We start from the raw sequence: 12,203 nt of genomic DNA on the forward strand, positions 1-12,203 counted from the left end.
TATGATGACGTATATCCGGTTTAGTTCACTAGCATAAGGAGCAGAGACGTGCTCGACAACTTCAACGCCCCGTTGTTGCCTATCATCAAACACTTCTGCAAATAATTTTCGAAAATATGGCAGAGAGTGACTGGGATACAGTGACTGTTTTGAGGAAGAAGGGATCGGCTGCGCAGTCAAAGTCTAAGCAGGTATCTCACAGTCAGCTGCTACATAGTTTGCTGACGTTATTAGTTCACGTTTGACGAACACATTGTTGCTGTGACCTGCTTTCAAATGTTTCGCTTCAAATAATGTGCTAAATATGTGCCCTAAAGCGTAAAATATCGGCCTTACATCAAATGTAACGGGCATTTTATCGTATTATGTCTTGTTGCATTAGCCAGTGTATGAAACGTGATGGAAGCCATAATAATTGCTATAATAACGACAGCAGCTCAAATACGTACGTGTAGTTTCGGTTTACATAACACTTTATAGTGCTTTTGTTTCAGGCTATAATTTCTGCTCAGAGGAAGGGAGAGGAAGTCGAAACGTCTAAGAAATGTAAGAACAAAACGTTTGTACATAATTAATTGGTATTCCCAATGTAATTAAATGAATACTATGTATGGATTATATCTGTTTTTAAGGGGCTGCTGGGCAAAATAAACAGCATGTCATAACCAAGAACACAGCCAAGCTGGACAGAGAGACAGAGGAGCTCAGCCACCAGAGAGTACCTCTTGAAGTGGGGAAAGTGATCCAGCTGGGCCGCCAGAGTAAGGGCCTCACCCAGAAAGATCTGGCTACTGTGAGTATTTGTGTATTTAAAAGTCCAGCATAGTGCTGGGTGTTATGATCACGCATTTAGTATATTTTATATACAGATGGTATATTTTCATGCATGACCAGGTGTTAACCACATCATATACCAGTAGGAGTAAAATCTTTGCGTGGCAGGGGGAGCTGCCACAAAAACCTGCCAGGACTAAAGGCAGCTGTCACAGAACCCGTCACTGCTGGAGGCAGCTCCTCTAAAACCTGCCACTGCTGGAGGCAGCTGCCCGTCCGGTAGATGTCTGTGAATGACTTTCACTATGTAATTCTGCCGTTTTTACACAAACTACAGAACGCAAGAGCCACTACGGTACGCACATTAGGTCAATCGATTCACTAACCAGAAACGCTTTTCGCCTGCCTCAAGATCTCTGTTTTGTACAGCTAAATGAGGCACAGACTGAAGCACGAAAACAATAGACTGTAAAATAATGGCATTATTTTACTTTTTTACGACCTTCCCATGTATTTTAATCCACTTATTTGTTTGTAATGGAGCGCGTCCGTCACCTTAAGGGTCGCGCCAGCCACAACTCAGCGTCACGCCTGCCTCGAGATCTCTGAGTGTTTTAAGCAGCTTAGACCTAGATTGATACAGGAGAGCAACTAACAGTGTACTCATGACTTTTTTTTACCACCTTAATTTATATTTTATTCAGCTATTTGTGTTTGTAATGGAGCGCGCGTCAGAGCGTTGCGCCAGCCACAACTCAGCGTCACGCCTGCCTCGAGATCTCTCAGTGTTTTAAGCAGCTTAGACCCAGATTGATACAGGAGAGCAACTAACAGTGCAATAGTGACTTTTTTTTTACCACCTTATATAATTTATATTTTATTCAGCTATTTGTGTTTGTAATGGAGCGCGCGTCAGAGCGTTGCGCCAGCCACAACTCAGCGTCGCGCCTGCCTCGAGATCTCTCAGTGTTTTAAGCTGCTTAGACCCAGATTGATACAGGAGAGCAACTAACAGTGCAATCATGACTTTTTTTACCACCTTAATTTATATTTTATTTCGCTATTTGTGTTTGTAATGGAGCGCGCGTCCGTCACCTTTAAGCGTTGCGCCAGCCACAACTCAGCGTCACGCCTGCCTCGAGATCTCTGAGTGTTTTAAGCAGCTTAGACCCAGATTGATACAGGAGAGCAACTAACAGTGCAATCATGACTTTTTTTTAACACCTTAATTTATATTTTATTTAGCTACTTGTGTTTGTAATGGAGCGCGCGTCAGAGCGTCGCGCCAGCCACAACTCAGCGTCACGCCTGCCTCGAGATCTCTCAGTGTTTTAAGCTGCTTAGACCCAGATTGATACAGGAGAGCAACTAACAGTGCAATCATGACTTTTTTTTAACACCTTAATTTATATTTTATTCAGCTATTTGTGTTTGTAATGGAGCGCGCGTCAGAGCGTTGCGCCAGCCACAACTCAGCGTCACGCCTGCCTCGAGATCTCTCAGTGTTTTAAGCAGCTTAGACCCAGAATTATACAGGAGAGCAACTAACAGTGCAATAGTGACTTTTTTTTTACCACCTTAATTTATATTTTATTCAGCTATTTGTGTTTGTAATGGAGCGCGCGTCAGAGCGTCGCGCCAGCCACAACTCAGCGTCGCCTGCCTCGAGATCTCTGTGTTTTATGCCGGTGGTTTTCAAACCCTGGGTCCCGACCCTTGGGTGGGTCGCGACTTAAAAAATGAGTCGCCAGGACAATTAAGAAAAATGAGAGAGACTTTCATTCATAAGAGTTAGCTTAAATTAAAAATATATATTTTTTCATAAAATCATTCTATAGGCCTAAATAAAAGTAATAAATACACGAAATATATATTGACTTAAATAATTAACAGATTAACAAACAAAACAAAGGAAAAGAAAAGAAATGTGTGATAGTTGCTGCTGACTGGTTCATTATCGTGAGGCGCGATGCTCCTCCAAACAAGTTCACGGAACGGAAACCCAAGAAGACAGAAAGCAAATCGTGTTTTCTTTAGGCTATTTTATAGCACAGTGTAAGTAAACACTTTTGCTATTTTAAATAATGTCCTTCTCTTGTGTATGACTATTACCGATGTTATTTGTTCCCTCTGCTCTTTTGCACTGGCGCCTCGATCACGCGCACACAACATGCGAACTGTGAAGGCATTGCAAACTTGACATCGCAGCCAGTTCATTATCAAAATAAAATAGCCAACCTAATATATAAAAAGTTACACAGCTCAGTTTAAATAGCCAGTAGTAGCCAACACTTCGTGCCATTCAGCATGAGCACTGCTCCTGAGGTGTTTCCAAGTAGACACCCGCTCGCATGCATGTTTTGACAGCTCCTGTCCGCATACAAGTATAAATAGTTGTTTTTTTTTCTGCGTGGTTTGGCAAAGTGCGCTCGTAATTCCAAAAAAGCTATCATCTCAGTTCAACGCGATCTCACAAAGCTCTGTTATCAATAAAAATGACTGCACAATGAATCTTTTTTTTAGAATGTCTAAACTTTCTTTGTTATAATCAGAGGATTTGTCAGCATACAGAATTCAGCACTGCACAAAAACTGTTTTGAGTGGTGAAGGGATTCTTCTCTTAAATGAATCTGTTTGGCCATTGCGTTCTAGAAATAAACATTTGTTGTATCGGCTTTGTTTAACGAATCCATTGGTTACATTGCACAACGTGGCAAAAACGTGTCATAGCTAGCCTCCACCAGTAATTTGTTTTTATTTTATTTAATAACATTTTATTTGTTTCTATATGTTTTCTTTTTAGATTTAGTTATTTTGCTGTAGTCATGCAAATAGTTTTATTCTCCCGAAATCTACCGCCCGCACTCAGCCATCAAATCTAGTCCCGCGCCGCACTCTATATGCGTTGGGTTCCGCGAGTCCCGCGCCGCACTCTATATGCGTTGTGTTCCGCGAGTCCCGCGCCACACTCTATATGCGTTGTGTTCCGCGAGTCCCGCGCCGCACTCTATATGCGTTGGGTTCCGCGAGTCCCGCGCCGCACTCTATATGCGTTGGGTTCCGCGAGTCCCGCGCCGCACTCTATATGCGTTGGGTTCCGCGAGTCCCGCGGGAGTGCACTTCTCAAGCACATTTTTGTGCATGTGAAGACTGAAGAGGATGATTTTTCCCCATCAATATTGAGACGAGTTAAGCAGCCAAAGCCTATAATAAATAATGGTTTAGCATCTAAATTTATCACCAATATGGAAACATTTGGACTCGAATGAGGGAGTTATAGGCTGCGTGAGTCTAACGCTGGTTACTTTTAGTTTCTCATTAAATTATTTCGGTTTGACTTTATATAGTTATAGCCTTCTGTTCTGAATACCGTTAAATTTGAAGGATTTGTTGTGGAGTGAGGGGAATTAAAATAACCTGTTTTAATATTTTGCTTTATTTAGCCTACTGGTATTATGAATGCAATCAAATGCGACTTATACGTGACTTACCTGTTTTTATCTCTCTTTCAAAAGTCTTGTTGATTAACAGTTAACCAGTAAATTAGCGTCCCATAGATATGCCTAGCTATCAAATTAGTGCAGAATCAACTTTCCGTTGCGAACGCAAGGATCAAAAGCACTTGTGTGGAAAAGTGCTGAGCTGAATATTTGTGCCATCTGGTTTAATGGAGAATACAGTCAAATGGCCCATTGTATACAAGTATTGTTATGCTTGGCTTGACTTATTTGAATGTAAATGGTTGTAGGCCTATATATGGGTCGCGAAAATAAAAAAGAGGGTTGCTTTAAAAAAAGTTTGAAAACCACTGTTTTAAGCTGCTTAGACCCAGATTGATACAGGAGAGCAACTAACAGTGCAATCATGACTTTTTTTTACCACTTTATATTTTATTCCGCTATTTTTGTTTGTAATAAGAGCTCGATTCGCGCCATACGCGTTGCGCCTGCCACAACTTCGCGTTGTACCTGCCTCGAGATCTCTCACTGGAGCTTAGCCTACCCCGAACAATGAAAGAGAACACACTGCGATCATGGACTTATTTACCACTTATATATTTTATTGTGCTATTTTTGTTTGTAGCCTAGGCCTAAGAGCTCGCTTCGCGTTGCGCCTGCCACAACTTTGCGTTGCGCCTGCCTCAAGATCTCTCACTGTTTTAGAGCTCCAGATGCAGGAGAGCAACACACTGCAATCATGTGAGCTCTTATTACAAACAAAAATAGCACAATAAAATATATAAGTAGTAAATAAATCCATGATCGCATCGTGTGTTGATCTCAATAGCATCGTTCTGGAGCTGTAAAACAGTGAGAGATCTCGAGGCAGGCTATGACGCGACGCGCGCTCTCACTACAAACAAAAATAGTGCTGTAAAATATAAATTAACATGGTAAATAAGACCATGACTGCACTGTTGCTCTTCTGTGTCTACGGCTGTAAAACTGTGAGAGATCGCGAGGCAGGCGCGACAGCTACAGGTGATGGGATGCACGCTCCATTGCAGACAATTAAGTGGATTATAATACATGGTCAGGTCGCAAATAAGTAAAACAAGGACGATAGCACTACTGTATGTTGCTTTCGTAGCCTACATCAAACACAGCTGTTGAACCGTGAAAAATCTTGAGGCAGCTAGGCGAAATGCGTTTGGTTCGTGGTGAATATTGACCTATTGTGCATACCGTAGAGGCTCTCGCGTACTGTAGTTTGTGTAAAAACGCTAGAAATGCATATTGTGAAGAAAGAACAGCGTTGTCCTTTCGATCACACGCATCTATCGGCCGGGCAGCTGCCTCCAGCAGTGGCAGGTTTTAGAGGAGCTGCCTCCAGCAGTGACGGGTTCTGTGGCAGCTGCCTTTAGTCCTGGCAGGTTTTTGTGGCAGCTCCCCCTGCCACGCAAAGATTTTACTCCCTCTCTCATATACTATTGAACACAGAAGGAATAAAGACAGTTACTTTGTTGCCCATTCTTCTTTGAATTTTTGTCTACAGATACAGCCGTACGTCTGAGAATGAACACAATGACGCGATGGATTAATCTGATACACAGAAGACAATGATGTAGAGTCTACATCATTGTCTTCTGTGTATAAGAGAAATCCATCGCGTCATTGTGTTCATTCTCAGACGTACGGCTGTATCAGTGTCCTTATTTGCACATATATTTAATTTGAAGAAGATGTGATTAAATATGTGCGCATGCACAGTGCTGTTTTTAGAGCACTAAAGTATGAAATATGTCTATAACTTGAAACGTGCTTGCTCCAGTCTGAGATGATCAATCTAGTGGGCATTGTTAAACTCATCGTGGTTCTCCACGCAAAAAACGCTGTCTTGCGCCGCATGTTGTTTGAATTCTATGCTGTAATGCGATCTCAGCTGTGCCCTCACTACATTGCAACAGTTAAAGGGACCCCTCTTATGCGACAATGCTGTTTCGTGACTACCGTAGTTGAGTCAAGATCTACTTTTTTATCATTTTTATTTTTGTGAATTCATGTGCTGTTGTAATCTTTAATCAAAAGAACTTCCCTCTCCGACTTGTAAAGACAACTCTTCTCTGATGATGTTTGCTGACAGGAGGGTGGGACAACCTGTCACTCACAAGATCACAGAAATGGCAAACCACCATGATCTAACAACCCAGTCAATTCCAGATGTCAACCAGTTTCACCCCACATTTTTTACTTGTTTGAGCTGTTTCACTTAAATATGTCACAATGTGGAAGATATTTCATGCAACTTTTATAATTGTGTTTCATGCAGAAAATTAATGAGAAGCCTCAGATCATTGCAGAGTATGAATCTGGGAAGGCCATCCCCAATAACCAAGTCATGGGGAAGATTGAGCGAGCCATTGGTAGGATTTTGTCATTTTATCATTCATTACTACACTTATTTGCTGCCTGTTTAAGGTTTATGCCTTTTTAATTACCAGTGTCACTGTAGTATGTGTATCTGTGGCTTGTAATATATTCTGCAACTAAAAGTATCTGAGGTTAGGAGTAACAAGAGCAATCAACTAGACTTCATTTGTATAGGGCTGACCCTAATAGTCGATGAGAAGAGGCTTATGCTGCATTCACATGCTCTCCGGAATTATCGTAAATACGATTTTCCTAGGTAAAAACTGCACATGAATGCCCTCCCATTTCAAAATTTGAATTGGATGAACTTGTAATCATGACTTCAGAAGTGGGAATTATCAAATTTCCGATAGCACGTGAAGGCGGCATTAGTCGACCGTATTTTAATCGGAGTGTCTATTCACACCAAGTGCAAATAGTGTGCCTTGTTGGCTAGTGCTATTCACACTAACTCTGGATAACTGCCTGACTGTGCCAGACAAGATAAAAAAAAAAAAAACTGCCCATAGTTGGCGCAATCAGTAAAGTCAGTAAAGTGTATGCATGGCCAATAGATCACTGTTTTGTCGCGATCAACACGGCTTCAAATCCGCCTTTTGCAAAGCTTGCTCTTCTCACTTTTCTCATTACAAATCACATCAGAAAGGCATTTATTTTCAATAAAAATTAAGAACATTTTCTAAGTGTGGAAATGGTGCCAAAAAATGTTTCATAATTATAATGCCATTTATTCGGTAGTGTTAGGCTTTTATTGTCCTTTTAAGGCAGCATTCCATTTAAGAATTTTAATAAAATAATAATTTACACTATTATTGCATCCTGTTAATGTACTACAATACTGAGTTTCAAATAGTATGTATTTGTCAAAATAATTGATAAATTACATGTAATTACTATTTATATAGCAAAGAACTGATAATTTTATATGGTGTAAATAGAATTTATTTCGTAAATAGGCTCTACAACTATTTGGACTTGTATAGCTATTTGCACTGATATCATCTATCACTAATATTTTTATTAGTGTAAATAGAACTTATCATTAAGAAAATATGCTATTTTCACTGGGTGTAAATAGCAACTAGATTCATTCTATTTACACGTGCAAATAGCCGCTGCCTATTTTAATTTGTTTGTTAATTGCAGAAAAAAATACAATACATGTTAGTAGCCGTTTGCCACTTTTCATGGCTGTTGGCTCTAACATTAACCTGGACAAATGTGTGCGATTATCTGCATATTCAAGTGTTCGTGCGGACTTTAAAAACTTCACATTTTGGCTGGAGACCCGACTAGTGAGAAAATACTTGTTTATCAGTAAATTAAAAGTATCTGAAATGTCCAGAAAGTCTCTTTTCTGTTCTTCCCACCCATTCATAATTATTACTTTTGCAAGCTTTATGTATGTGCTTAAGCACTTAATTTAAAGGCATATTATAAAGGCTCAATATTATGGTTTGATGTCTCTGTAATTTAGAACCATGTTAGCAATGTTACGCAAAATATTTTTTTCAGCCCTGAAACTCAAATACAAACCCAATTCCAAAAAAGTTGAGATACTGTACAAATTGTGAATAAGGAATGCAATAATTTACAAATCTCATAATTTTGTATTTTATTCACAATAGAATATAGATAACATATCGAATGTTGAAAGTGAGACATTTTGAAATCTCGTGTCAAATATTGGCTCATTTTGGATTTCATGGATTTCTCTGGGCCAATGCTTATTTAAAATAAACGGTGGCAAAGTGGAAAACTGTTCTGTGGTCAGACAAATCTAAATTTGAAGTTCTTATTTGAAAACTGGGACACCATGTCAATCCAAGTTGTTATCAGCACTCAGTTCAGAAGTTCAGAAGCCTGCACCTCTGATGGTATGGGGTTTCATGAATGCGTGTGGCTGTGGCATGCGCAGCTTTCACATCTGGAAAGGCACCATCAATGCTGAAAGGTATATCCAAGTTCTAGAACAACATTTGCTCCCATCCAGACGTTGTCTCTTTCAGGGAAGACCTTGCATTTTCCAACATGACAATGCCAGACCACATTCTGCATCAATTACAACATCATGGCTGTGTAGAATAAGTACAGGTACTGAAATGGCCAGCCTGCAGTCCAGTTCTTACCCATAGAAAACATTTGGAGCATCATAAAGAAGAAGATGCGACAAAGAAGACATAAGACAGTTGAGCAACTAGAAGCCTGTATTAGACAAGAATGGGACAACATTCCTATTCCTAAACTTGAGCAACTTGTCTCCTCAGTCCCCTGACATTTGCAGATTTTTAAATAAGGGGACTCCACACAAAACTACTACAAACTCCTTGTTCTTCTTCTTCTTCATCTTCATCTTCATGTTCATGGCCTTGTTTACACTTGTTTGAGATGTGTTGATGCCATGAAATTAAAAAGCCACTTATTTTCTCAGTTTTAACATTTGATATGTTGTCTATGTTGTATTCTGAATAAAATATTGAAATTTGGAACTTCCACATCATTGCATTCTGTTTTTAATTCACAATTTGTACAGTGTCCCAACTTTTTTGGAATCGGGTTTGTATATACTGGGTGGTGGCATCAGAAATTGGTTTTAAGTAATTTAATTCATATCATAAACATCCAACTAGTCTACTATTGGCTTAAATGAGCAACACTGATCTTTATTTGGAAGCAGCCCTGTTTTTTTTTGTATTACATTTTATGGTTAAGTCCCTTATGCAAACCAAGGCTACATTTATTTGATCAAAATACAGTAAAAACAGTAGTATTGTGAGATTTTTTTACAATTTTAAATAACTGTTTTCTATTGTAATATATTATAAAATGCAATTTATTCTTGTGATGGCAAGATCGATTTTCAGCATCATTACTCTTCAGTGATTGCAGTCTTCTGCGTCACATGATCCTTCAGAAATCATTCTAATATGCTGATTTGCTGCTCAAAGAACAACAGACAACAACAAAAAACTTACTAACCCTCAACTTTTGAACAGTAATGTAGATCATTTTAAACATTTGCCAAAAGAACTAAATAATAATTTTGGTGCAAAAAATACATTTTTTATTTATTTAATACTTTTCTCCTTTTTTTATATTTCTTCACTCTTTAAATTTTAGGTCTCAAGTTGCGTGGAAAGGATATTGGGCAGCCTCTTGATGCCGGCCCTAAGAAGAAATGAATACAAAATCCTCGAAAGATCCACCATCTACTGAAACCTCCCAGTAGTTATATGATCTTTACAGTCAATCTTTATTAATTGCTGCATTACTTCATATTTTGTCAATTCAATGGTGGACCAGACATGCACATATTACCACCTATACAAAATGCTTATTATCTAACGTTTTATGTCAGATGATGATTTTTTTTAGCTTGCTCACTGCTTTGAAATAAAAACCTGTTTCTATGTCTGACTAAGTTGTCTTCTAACTGATGCTGGAATAGTTTTTTTTTTTCTTCAGGTGATGTAATTAATGAAATTCATTTTAGAGTATTGTGAATTTGATTTGTTGATTTTCCAGTTAAATACTTGGTTGTTTATAGCATCAACAGTTTGCTTGTACATGTACTGTAAATAAACTCAAGTGGTGCTCACTGCAGAGCCAAATTATGTCCAACTTCCCCTTTCTGGATGTCATGGGTTAAGCTTTAATTCGTCCAGCTCCACCTCTGTGGATGTAACCATAGGAGGGATGGAGACGGAGTTATGGGTAGGGGCAGAGGCGTTGAAAAACTTTCTTTTTCTATTGCTCTGGGTAGGGGTATTGAACCCATAGACATGATGTCTATGATTGAACCTATGGGTTGAACCCATAAACTGTACAAAAAAAAAAATAGTAGACTGTAAAAAAAATAGGGGCTGAACCTTTTAGCTCCACCTATTACGCCCAAATTGCATCTAGAGAGGGGGAGCTGTTCTGTAAGGTCTGCAGTGAGTAGCCTCAGAAGGTGCCCTCGGAACCACGAAACGTCTCGTGGTTGCAGTCGGACTCGCATTCAAGCGGACCTTGTTGCCAAAGGCAGCCGTTGGCGTCGTCTGCTGTTTATTTTCCCTAATTAATGACATTTTGGAATACTTTGACTACTACAGAAGACCAGGTTCACATTAAGCTATTTTTAAATATAATTTACCTACTACCACTGCTAATGGCATGCATTATTTTCAGCCAACAAAATGCAGAAGGGATTAGCATGGTCTAAGTTAACCGTCCTTTAGATTAGGCTAACGTTATGCGCAACTGGTGAAGATCAGTCGCTTTTATCCCTACATCAAACTTGCCGGTATGGAACTTCGGGGCATTTTTCTAACGGCGTGATCAAAACCAGGACGACAGCTGAGATGATCACCTTCATGAGAGATTTAACAAGACGTCTTCCCGCACTTCATCTGTACTCGCAATGACGGAGCGCTATCCTTTAGCAGAGAAGGCGATGTCGGAGGGCTACGCTCGGCTCCGGTTCAAGGACACATCGATGCTGATTTGGCAACAGCAGCAGCTGGAACTGGAGAAAGCGCCTCCGATCAACTACCTGAGCCGCAGTCAGAGCTCGTGGTACAGCCAGTATGGCAACCAGGCGGTTGTGATACATGACAAAACAAGACTGAAAGACTCTGACAGAACTGGACAGTCCCGGATTTGTGCGGTTATGTGATAGTGATAACGTTAGTCTTGTTGTGACGGATACAACACCCATTTGAGTGTTTCTGTCAAGTCAAAAATACGGTAATTTGTATCTCGTCATTCAGACAATCTGATGTGCAAGTTTTCACCGAGTTTCATCAGTATTTTATTTTTAAAATGCAACAGCGGTACAGTTTGAGGAATATCGCCTGCTTATTATAGTTACAGACGAACGAGGAGTATTAAAAAGTATTTAAAACCATGCTATTTTCCAGAAAAGTGAGCACATGCGTTTTCCTCATTGGATATCCTTGTCACAGTCACAGACTGTAAACTGCACGTCTTTTTATAACGTTAGGACTCTTTATGGTAATTCTGTGGGAAAACAGAAATTGCTGTTCAAGACACAACTAGATTAACGTTATATACTTTTACATTCAAGTTAACTACACTTACTGTGAATTAGTTACTTGTTTAAACACAATTTTCATGTTTACATGCATTAAGATTTATGAGACAATCTTAACACACACTACTAGTATTATCCCGATTTCACAGACAAGGCCTAAACCTAGTCCCAGACCAAAATGCATGTTTGAGCTGTTTTTAACGGCAAGCAACTTGCACTGACATATCCTAAAATACCAATGCCATTGTTTTGTCTAAACATGAGCATAATGTTGTTTTCTCTCTAAGGGATGTTTATAAAAAGATCTAAACGCTGTCTGTAAATCCAGGCCTATATATATTCTAGCTTTATCTGTATTATATCATGCTTTTATGAAACCTCCAAAAAATGTGAAATCAAGATTTTAACATACTGCTACATTTTGACAACGCTGCTCAAAACACTCTTACTTTTGTGTTTAATGTCTTTTTAAAGAATAACCTTAAATGCACTCAAATAAATATAGATAGTAAAAAGACACTCCT

The 12,203-nt window shown here is 39.2% G+C and overlaps 2 protein-coding genes across 2 annotated transcripts; both read left to right on the forward strand.

The window, feature by feature from the left end:
• edf1 (endothelial differentiation-related factor 1) lies at nucleotides 1-10,061 on the forward strand. The gene is made up of 5 exons (XM_067438038.1): nucleotides 1-191; nucleotides 495-546; nucleotides 633-793; nucleotides 6,544-6,637; nucleotides 9,765-10,061. The coding sequence occupies exons 1-5, from the start codon at nucleotides 117-119 to the stop codon at nucleotides 9,824-9,826; spliced, it is 444 nt and encodes a 147-aa protein (XP_067294139.1). The 5' UTR covers nucleotides 1-116; the 3' UTR covers nucleotides 9,827-10,061.
• Nucleotides 10,062-10,512: 451 nt separating this feature from the next.
• Nucleotides 10,513-12,188, forward strand: LOC137070684 (putative uncharacterized protein BRD3OS). The gene has a single exon (XM_067438039.1). It carries the CDS (start codon nucleotides 11,047-11,049, stop codon nucleotides 11,299-11,301), a length of 255 nt encoding a protein of 84 aa, XP_067294140.1. The 5' UTR covers nucleotides 10,513-11,046; the 3' UTR covers nucleotides 11,302-12,188.
• Nucleotides 12,189-12,203: the final 15 nt, after the last annotated feature.

This window comes from Pseudorasbora parva, chromosome 3 (genome assembly GCF_024679245.1).
Source record: "Pseudorasbora parva isolate DD20220531a chromosome 3, ASM2467924v1, whole genome shotgun sequence".
Classification (NCBI taxonomy): domain Eukaryota; kingdom Metazoa; phylum Chordata; class Actinopteri; order Cypriniformes; family Gobionidae; genus Pseudorasbora; species Pseudorasbora parva.